General features: G+C 53.7%; 1 protein-coding gene across 1 annotated transcript in view; it reads right to left on the minus strand.

Annotated features, from left to right (window-relative positions):
* PRRX2 (paired related homeobox 2) overlaps positions 1–2,931 on the minus strand; it is a 49,289-nt gene extending 46,358 nt beyond the window's left edge. The window contains exon 1 of the mRNA XM_060102273.1: positions 2,638–2,931. Within this exon, the coding sequence (XP_059958256.1) occupies positions 2,638–2,905 (268 nt within the window). The 5' untranslated portion in view covers positions 2,906–2,931. The remainder of the gene's footprint in view (positions 1–2,637) is intronic.
* Between the last annotated feature and the right edge of the window lie 7,658 nt (positions 2,932–10,589).

Consider the following 10,589-nt stretch of genomic DNA (forward strand, 5'->3'; position numbering starts at 1 on the left):
ACTTCAGGACTTGGGAGTCCAGCGGCAGTGGTGGGGGGACCTGCTTGAGGGAGGAAGGAGGGAAGGAAGGAAGGAAGGAAGGGAGGAAGGAGAGTGGGCCACAGGCCTCTCCTCCATCCACTTTCTGTCTGCAGGCCGAGACCCAGCAAGCAAGCCAAGGGATTCTCCCAGTCACAGGGGCTGCCTCAGAGTGCCCCCACCCCTGCCCCCCACCGCCTGGCAGCGGGCACCCCTGGAATGAGCCCAGTTGGCCTTGGGGAGCTGCTTGACTCGACATAAAACATTTGGATTTCATGGCCTAGTGATTTGTTTTCAGTCTGAGGAATGAGTATAGGGTTACCTCCTTTTAATTCTGCCAAGTAAGGACATTAAAATAAAACAATCTCCAGTTATTATCCCTATTTCATAAAAGAAAGGGTGTTTTAACACCAAAAATGAGTAGGAAAGATATAACCCCAAACAAGAGACACCTTTAAGCTGGATTTTAGAGCTTCAGGAACTTTCCATATTGTCCACGTTGCTTTCCATTTGCAGAGGCCTGGAGCAAATCGCCCCAAGGGCTGAGGGCCAGAAGGACGGAGCTTGGGGTTGGGGGTGTCCCTTGAGCCCGGCCCCAACTCTGCCTGCGGCCCCTTGTCCCTTACAGATGAGAAAGGCGATCCCCACCTCTGGAAGCAGACCAACTGAGGGCATCAGGGGCCCCCAACCCCGTCCCACCTGATGTCACACCTAGCGTGTCCTCTGTCCCCGGTACCTGGAAATTCCCCGTGTGCAGAAGCCCCTCCTCAGAGAAAGGGCTCCTGGGCTCTCAGTGAGGGTGGCCTGACCCCAGGGGGCTGCTGCAGAGGCCTGCTGCCCACCCAGCTGTCTGGCGGCTGCCAGTGGCCCTGTCCAGGTACTTGTGACCCCAGCTGTTCTGGGACTCCCCAGGAGAACCTGCCATTCAGAGCCCTTCTATGCTGTGTCCAGGAGAAGCAAGACCTCCCCCCGTCCGTTCCCACGGCCAGGTGCTAGGACCGGAGCGGGCACCCACCGCGGCCGGCACTTGAGTATAAAACGCCCTGCCTCCTTCCTTCTCTCCCCATCCCTCAGGGCCCCCCATTCATCAGGGCAAAACCGAAGACCTCTCCTCTGCCCTGCGGGGAGGCCAGTTCAGAGCCAGCAGAGTCCCGAGGTGCTCACACGACTCAGGTTGGCCGGCCCCGCCCACTCACCAGAGGGCACCCCACTTTACCCTTGGCCCAAACCAGACACCTTCCTTCTTCCACTTTTCCACTAGGGAAACCCCAACTCCCAGAAGTGGGTCTACCCACTTCCTGATCACCTGGGCGGGTGAACAGATGCCAGCCGCTGTGGCTGGCGGGAGGCGGATGCCACTGGGAAAGGTGGCACCAGCTGGGTGCTCTCCGACGTGCACTATGAAAGTCAGGTGTGTGTCAGGTGTCCCGCACGACCGCACAGGCTCCCGGACAAGGTTTCCGATGAGGCTGCCGTCACCTCCATTTTCCCTGCACCTCCTCTCATCTGAAAAGCGGGGCACGCAGCCATCCAGAGCTTCCCTGAGACCCAGGGGCTGGTGCGAGAAGTGGGGGGGGGGGTGTCCCTGGTGACAGGTGGGAAGGCTGCTGGAATCAGGCGGGTGACTCTTAGGGGCCCAGAGCCTCCAGCAGGGCAGCCTGCTCCCCAGAGCTAGGGGGGCAAGCGGGCAGTGGTCTCAGACGACCCCACCTCCTTTTCAGGGCTTGGGTGAGCTATGGGGACTCCAGTCCTCCCCCTCCCTCCAGGAAACTCTCCAGGGCCCGGGATCTTTGCTTTATCTTCATCTTCTCCTGCCCTAGCCACACCCCCCTTCCTAACAAGGGCTCAGGGCCCAGCAATCCTCTGTGACTTTTTGAAAAAAGCCACTTGGGTGGGTTGTTTGTTTTTAAAGCCCTTTCCTGATGACCTTTAACCTCAGCAGGGGAAGAGAGGCCTAGCTAGCTCTTCAGGGCTGGGCCATTCCCCCTAGGGAGCTGCTAGTGGGGCAGGTGGGGGGGGGGGCAGGCATCGGTACCCCAGCCAGGAAATCCATCTTACAAAAGCCTAGTAGTCGCTGGATTGGTATCCTGGAGCTAGAGAAGGGGGCAGAGTTTGAAACTCAGCTGTGCGACCGGGTCACTTTGCCCCTCGGAAGCCTCAGTTTCCCCAGCAGTAATCGTCTCGGGCTCTTTGGGAGTGGGGCCTCCAGGGCTGCCTCCGGGGTACGGCACACAGCACACAGCTCCCCGTGCTTCCAACGACTGGAGGTGGCTCTGGCCAAAAGGCAGTGCCCTCCGCCAGTCGAGAGCTCCCGTCCCGCAGCCCGCCCCATCGCGACATACAGCCTCAACGAGGGCTGCGGCGGCGGCGGCGGGCCAAGCCATCACTCGGGCTGCAGTGCCCGGCGCCCGCACCCCCGGAGGTCCTGCCGCGGCGCCTCCTTCCCAGGCTGGGGTGCGGCTGAGCCAGCGCCCCGCATCCGTCGCCTGACCCGTGCTCGCCCCTTCGGAACCAAGAACCTCTGGCCTCGCACCCCTCCAGCCCCCGCACCCCCGTATTTCAGTTCCCACGGCCCTTGGCAGCCCCGCCCGAACCCCCGGCCCGGCCCCGCGCACTCACCGTCCTGCGGCGCCGCCTCGCTGCCGCTGCTGCCCCCGGACGGCTCGCGCGCCGCGCCCTCCCGCGCCTCTGCCCTGGCCGCGGGGCGCGGCGCTAGCCGCCCGGCCGCCGCCACCTCCTCCAGGTCGAGGAGGTGGCTGACCGTGAAGTTCTTGCGCGCCTGGGCGCAGTCGCCGGGCCCCAGCGCTGGCGGCGGCGGCGGCGGCGGTGGCCCCGGGCCCAGCGCCGGCTTGTCCGGGGCGAAGGCGGCGCCGGCCGCGCTGTCCATACCCGCGGGCCGCCCCGGGGTCGCCGGCGGCGGTGGCGGGCGCGGGTCCGAGGCGGGGGTGGCAGGCGCGGGTCGGAGCGAGCGCGCCCCGGCCGCCCCGCGCTCGGCCCCGCTCCCGGCCGCCTCCTGGCTCCGCGGCCGCCGCGGCCCGCCCGGCGCTGACGTCGGGGGAAACCAACTTTCTTCCCTCCCCTTCTCTGCCGCCTCGCTCGCTCCCAAGTTGCTCAAACGGGAGCTCCTCCGGCCACACGCCCCTTCTTGAAGCAAACCTCGCCCCCTGCCTCTCCTCCTCCCCCTCCTCCTCGCCTCGCCCGCCCCCATCGCTCCGGCTGCGGGGAGGGAGGGGGTCCCGCCTGAGTCTGGCTGGAGGCTGGCGGCGGGGAGGGGGAGAACAAGGGGTGTCCTCCTTTCACCCTCCCCACCCACATTTTGAGAAATGGGAAAGTTCAGTGTTTGGGTGTGTGTGTCTTTTTTTTTTTTTTTTTTAATCCCCCAACAAGTGTCTGGGGACATGATAGTGGAAGGATTAGCAGCCCCGCTTCCATTTACAAATTCCTCCGCAGAGGAGGGGGGAGCGACTCTGAGACAGTTGCCAGGGAAGATCTGGAACTCCCAACTCCATTCTCACCCCCCATGCACCCCGACGCCGTCCCTGACCTGACGGAGGAGAGTCCTGGTTCCGCCTTGTTCACTCCGCCTGGCCCCAGGTACTCTCCCCCAGAAAGCAGCACATCCTCAAGCTTCTGGGGTGTATGCATCCCCCCCCACCAACACATACACCTCGGAGCCCACCTCCAGGATGCTCCAGGCCCTCCCCAAGGAAAACCAAACCGGGAGGAAAGGGTTTCCCCCCAGAATTCCTAGTTTACACACAGAGGGTAGATAGACAGCCAGACTGACAGCCAGACTGACAGCCAGACTGACAGATGGGTGACAGGGAAAGAGAGAGGACAGGCTGAGTCTCTGCTCTTGTTTTTGTTTTGCAAGGAAAGCACAGAAAAGATGCCCCCGGTGGTGAAGCTGAGACTGTAAGCCCTCCAGATGGTACAGTTCTTTCCCCAGGAAGGCTGCTTGGAGGCCTGGCCCTCTGTGGTCCCTGCCACCATTGTAGAGCCATAATGTTATAGAAACAAAGATAAGCCCACAGGGAGAAGGCCTTCAGAATCTCCTTTCCCCACTCACTCACAGAAAACCCACCCTGCACACACCCCCTGAAAACCTGCAGCCCAGCAGCCCAAGCTCTGCATGAGTGAGAGTTCTTCCCAGAAAGGAATCGCCCCCAAGATGAGGCTGAGTGTCCCCCAAGGTGGCATTAGCCACCGCCATCCAGAGAGGCACATGCGCGGGTAGGTTGAGGATTTGGAGGTGATGAGATGATGAGATTTTTCTTCTTTGGAAAGTTGCCCCAACGAGGGTCCAGTGAGAAAGACTGGCAAAAGAGGTGGCACCAGGGGGTTCCCAGCACTGCCCACAATATAAGTGGCTGAATGACTTTCTAAGGGACTGAGCAAGGTGGGGCAGTGGCTGGGCTCTAGGAACTGTCTAGAAGGGCCTCCGCCGTGCTGGAGCACCCAGCAAGCCAAGGATGGGGGCACTTATCCCAGGAAAAACACAGCCCAGCGTTCAGAACAGCATTGGTGTCAAAGACCATGTGCCAGGCCCAGTCTGCCATACACTGCTGTGTGACCTCAAACCTGTCACCTTCCCTTTCTGAGCCCCAGCTCCTCCTTTGTAGAAGGGGTCTAATGAAGTACCTACCTCCTGGGCACTATGGGGATTCCATCACAGGTGAAATCCTGGGCCTGTGGCCTAGAACACAGAACACTGTAAGCATCAGCTTGCAGAGCTGGAAAGGGCCTGGACATCATCTGGGTTCAAATGCAGACCCTGCACTTCCTCGCTGTGGACCTTAGCAATCTACTTGCCTCTCAGTTGCCTCAACTGTAAAATGGGCTCTTAGGAGGATTATGTAGGTTGATATATGGGGGGCACCTGATACCTGGCAAGCACTCAACTGGTGTTACCAGTTACCATTTTTAAAACATTTATTCCAAGAAGCGGTGGAGGACAGTGATGGCAAACTCAGACTCTGGAGCTGGGGGAGTCGGGAGGGGGACACATGAATTTGAATCTGTTCACTGCCATTTACTAGCTGTGTGGCCTTGAGGAGGTCACTTGCTGGTCCTCTCTGAGTCTGATCCATCATCTGTGTAATAAAAGGACCAGTTCGAAAGGATCCTTGTGAACTTGGCATTATCAATGCTGTTGTTGTCAGGCTGTTACTACCCTTGCCAGTCCTGGGGCTGGTGGCCGGGGTGGTACGGGGATGGCAGAGTGGGGCAAGAGGCATAGACTGCTATTCCAAAGCTCAGCCCTTGAGCAAGAGCTCCAGGACTGACGCAGCCTGGAAACGCACCCAAGGAAACTCCAGTTAACCTGGGAAGGATGGAACTCATTACCCGAAAGGGATACAGCTAAACGATAAATAACTTCCATGGTGATTTAGATAAATCCTGCGATGCTAACCCAGAGCAACGAATGAAGGGAGCATAGGATCCCTTGGAACTTCTCTGTTCAATGAGTGGTTATTGAGCCAGGCCCTGCTCTAGGCAGTGGGGATGGGGAGGAAGGGAAGGGAACAGAGAGGGCCCCTGCTCTCCAAAGAGGAGTCCATGAGGAAGTAGCTGATCCTTAATTGGTGCCTCTGTTGGAGGTTGGATCCTGGCTCTGACCACAAGTAAAACTGCATATTTGCCCCAGTCTCAAAAACTTGCATGCTTAAAAGAAAAAAAAAGTTAACTTCCCTTATTACAGAAGTAATATGCTTAGGAGACTTTAGAAAACATAAATAAAATTAAGAAAATAAAAACACATATATCCCACTCCCAGAGATTTATGAGACACAGTAGGTATTATATATATATGTTGGTTTAATGAAAGAGATTGATGATAATCATCCTATTTATTCAATATTGAATTCAAGACCTAGAAGAAGCAATAAGACAAGAAAAAGGAGTGAGCTAAAAATAAATTTAGAGTATATCTCTCTAGCTTTTATCTATATTCTAGATGGAGAGAGATAGTTATATATGTTATAAAAGTCAAACTATGTTGTACTAACTTTTTAATAACTTGCACACTGTGTCATTAGCCTTGTCCACCACTATTTTTAATGAAAGCCTAGGGATACATTATTCCCCATTAATATATATCCATAGTCATTTTCTTTTCTTTCTTTTCTTTTTTTTTTTTTTTCCAGCCATGCCACACAGCTTGTGGGATCTTAGTTCCCCAGCCGGGGATTGAACCCAGGCACCGGCAGTGAAAGCACCAAGTCCTAACCACTGGCCTGCCAGGGAATTCCCCATAGTTATTTTCTTGATAATAAATACCTAGAAATAGGGTATCTGGATGTGGTAGGCAGATAATAACCTCCCAAAGATGTTCATATTATAACCCCTGGAACTTGTGGATATGGCAAAGTGGAATTAAGGTAGCAGATGGAATTAAAGTTACCTATCAGGTGACCTTAAAATAGGGAGAACATTTTTTTAGATACTTATTTTATTTATTAGTTTTGGCTCCGTCGAGTCTTCGTTGCTGCCCACAGGCTTCTCTCTAGTTGTGGCGCGAGGGTCCAGAGTATGTGGGCTCTGTAGTTTGCGGTGCTAGGGCTCTCTGGTTTAGGCGCGTGAGCTCAGTAGTTGTGGCGCCTGGGCTTAGTTGCCCCACGGCATGTGGGATCTTAGTTCCCCGACCAGAGATCCAACCTGAGTCCCCTGCATTGGGAGGCGGATTCTTTACCACTGGACCACCAGGGAAGTCCCAGGGAGAACATTTTAGATTATCTGAGTGACCCAATGTAATCACAAGGGTTCTTCAAATTGGAAGAGAGAGATGGGAAAGTCAGTGCTGGAGTAATGCAATATAAGAGACTTGACTGGGCAGTGCTGTCTTTGAAAGTGGAGGAAAGCAGCCATGAACTAAGGAATGTGTGTAGCCTCTAGACGTTGGAAAAGACAAGAAAACAGATTCTTCCCTAGAGCCTCCAGAAAGAAATGCAGCCCTGCCGAATCTTGATTTTAGCCCAGGACTTCTGTCCTCCACAAAGGTAAGATAATGCCTTTGTATTGTTATAAACACTACGTTTGTGATCATTTGTTACAGCAGCAAATAGACAACTAATGGACTGAGTCAAAGATACTGCAGAAGATTTAAGACTTTTGATAATATTGCTAAAAAAGTTGTATCAATTTCTACCCCTGAAGAGCATGAGCTATTTTATTAATTTTCTTTATTGATGGCACAGTCTTTATGGTTTTATTTAACATGAAAAAAATGTGCACGTGAGCTGTCTATTCACTTTCTTTGCTGCACAGCCTCATGCTGGGATGGGTGACTCTGATGGCCAGCTGGCTGCTCTTCCAGGACAGCTTTGTAGTGGTTGGAGGAAACACTGAACACTCTCAGCCCAGTCAGATCTGTTGCACATCAGCAACACTGTTACTTCCAGCTCCTTGATGCTGTGGACCAGGAACTTCAGGAAGCCACTGGGTAGCATGTACTCATTTCCTTGCTGCTCCCATAACCACTGCTGGGCATCAAGAACAGGCCCATGGGGCTTCCCTGGTGGCACAGTGGTTGAGAGCCCACCTGCCGATGCAGGGGACATGGGTTCGTGTCCCGGTCCGGGAAGATCCCACATGCCACAGAGTGGCTGGGCCCGTTAGCCATGGCCGTTGAGCCTGTGCGTCCGGAGCCTGTGCTCCGCAACGGGAGAAGCCACAACAGTGAGAGGCCCGCGTACCGCAAAAAAAAAAAAAAAAAAAAGAACAGGCCCTTGAATCTGCTCTGTATCCTGTTGTCAATATCTCTGGGTTTCTGCCCATTTTCTCCTTAGCATCATACCGCCCTCAGACAGAGGAAGAGGGTTAATAATAATAACTTATTTTAAATTTCTAAAGGAATTTCCTTCTTTTAATCTGCATACCTTGAATGAATCACTGAATGGGAATATTTAATGCTTACTTATTTTTAAGTTTTTAAAATTTAATTTTTATTTTATATTGGAGTATAGTTGATTTACACTGTTATGTCAGTTTCAGGTGTACAGCAAAGTGATTCAGTTATACGTGTACATATCCATTCTTTTTCAGATTGTTTTCCCATATAGCTTATTACTTTGATGGCTCCTAGTGTTTCTTATTTGCAAAATGTCTATTTATAGTCACTACCCATTTTTCTAGTGGAATGGTTCTGTTTCTTATGGAGTTATAATCGGGCCATTCTTTCACTGTAACAACCTCTGCAAGACACTTGACTGTCAGTCACTAAAGGACCAAGCCCATTTCGTGGATGGGAAAACAAAGACCAAGGATGACATGGCATCCTGCCGCTCTTCTGTTCACCTGATCAGCCCCCTTAGCCCCAAACCCAAGAGTCTCTTCTGAAGGAGATGGTTCAGCCGGGACAGCGCACAGAGGCTCACAGGCCAAACTCTGTTCACTGCTGCACGTCTGCGGAATCATAAACACTGCAGGACGATGTGACTCAGATGTGACCAGGCGTGACCGTGACAGATCACAGGGTTCTGTAAATATTGTGTCAGGCTGCTATCACAGCAGGGCTCCCTGCTCACCCCAGACCCCGGTCCACCCTGTGGGAAGTGGAGTCAAGCCCAACGGGGCAGAACATCTGGTTCTCTCCCTCAGCTCACTGCCCAAACTTTTCCCAGCCTCAGTTTCCTTCCTGAGGACCTCCTAGCCAGGATATCCTGCTGAAGTGACTGGGTCTCAGCTCTTGGCAAGGGTTGAAATATTATACCCCTTTGAAAAATGTTTCTGCTCTACCTGCAAATCCGAAGATAAAGATGTGCTCCATAATAGCGGGGGCTCATATTCAATGAGCCTTACTGTAAACCAGGTGACGTACCGAACCATATTGTTTTGTAGCATCCTTACAACTACCGTGAGAGGAGGGGGAAACCGAGACTGAGAGAGCTTAAGCTGTCTCCTGGTAAGTGCGTCAGGCTCCTAACCATCACAAGTTATCCCATGAGAATTTAGGGCTAGGAAGTCTTTTGTTTCTCTTGAAGAATTTTGGACAGCCCATTGCATTTCCCTTTCTGCCTTGGCCACCAGGAACCCCAGGGCTAATGTTAAGACGTAATCACAAGAACTCTATCTGTCCAGGTGGCAAGTCAGTCCTTTCACGTGACTTTTTCATTTTCTGTTTTGTTTTCAATCTTTTTTTTTTTTTTTTTTTTTTTTTTTTTTTTTTTTTTTTTTGCTGTACGCGGGCCTCTCACTGCTGTGGCCCCTCCCGTTGCGGAGCACAGGCTCCGGACACACAGGCTCCGCGGCCATGGCTCGCGGGCCCAGCCGCTCCGCGGCATGTGGGATCCTCCGGGATCGGGGCACGAACCCGTGTCCCCTGCATCGGCAGGCGGACTCTCAACCACTGCGCCACCAGGGAGGCCCTGTTTTCAATCTTTTTGATGCGGTGGCCCTGTGTTGGACATTTTCCAGACATTGATCAGCTCACTTAACCTCTCAGGTTTTAGTTTCCTCATCTGTAAATTGGAGGTAACAAGGACACCCATCTCACAGGGCTGTTGTGAGAATCAAATGAAATGATCTGTGTAAATAAAAATCCCAGCGTGAGCCGGCATGTGGAAAATACTCAATAAACAGCACCTATGAGCGTGAGAAAAGGCTTCGATAAAGTCAAGAGAGCAGAGAGAACCTCTCCTAAATGGGAAGACTTGGCTGGATACAAGGCCGGCCTGCTGTGGACCTGCTGTGTGACTCTGGGTCATGTACTTCCCTCTCTGAGCCTCAGCTTCCCGTCTGTAAACTGCTTGCTTTATCCTTTTCACCGTTGTGTCCCCAGAGCCCGCAAAGGAGAAGAAAGGAGAAGTGATGCAGGCCCTGACCCAGCACACAGTAGGCCTCCATATATGGTTATTTCAAAAGTGAATGGCTGTTTGAATGGCTGGTGGTCAGATTCCCTATAGCCCAGGACACACCTGGCTGGCATGGTGCACTATGCCTGGGCCAGTGCCACAATGGCATTCAGGTGGTTTGGGGGGCCCGAGGACCCCCCAGGGCTGGGACAGGCCTGGATCTGGGTCTGGAGCCAAAGACAAGCTCCTATTAAGGACCTACTGCGTGCAGGGCTCCAGTGTACGGTACGGCGTGGTGCCCATGTGACTTACACTCTGGACCCACTACAATCCCTCTGCTGCCCTGGGTGGGGGGGTTGCTGTAGGCGTCACAGGGAGATGGACCAATGGGAAACAGTCCTGAACAACGCATTCCACAGTGATTTATTGAGCACCTACTATATACTGAGGCATGTTGGGTGAGCACCAGGCCATAGACCTAGTGGGACTCTCCGAGGACATGCTGCCGTCCAACCTCGGCAGCCGGAGCACCACAGGCTCAACTCCGGTGGGCCGGGCACTCTGTTCCAACAAAGACATCTTCCAAGTCATGAGCTTTGGGCCCTTGGGACCAACGTGACTCCCAGGCTGGCCCTTGTTGGAGAATTCTTTTCTGTTACAGGTGGACACACTGAGGCTCAGAGGGGGAAAGGACCAAACTTGGGACGCACCCCACCCCACAGCTCTCCAGAATTCTCTTTTGGTGAACTGCCCCTACCCTCTCCCGCCCTGCCTTCCCCA

This window comes from Mesoplodon densirostris, chromosome 6 (genome assembly GCF_025265405.1).
Source record: "Mesoplodon densirostris isolate mMesDen1 chromosome 6, mMesDen1 primary haplotype, whole genome shotgun sequence".
Lineage (NCBI taxonomy): Eukaryota > Metazoa > Chordata > Mammalia > Artiodactyla > Ziphiidae > Mesoplodon > Mesoplodon densirostris.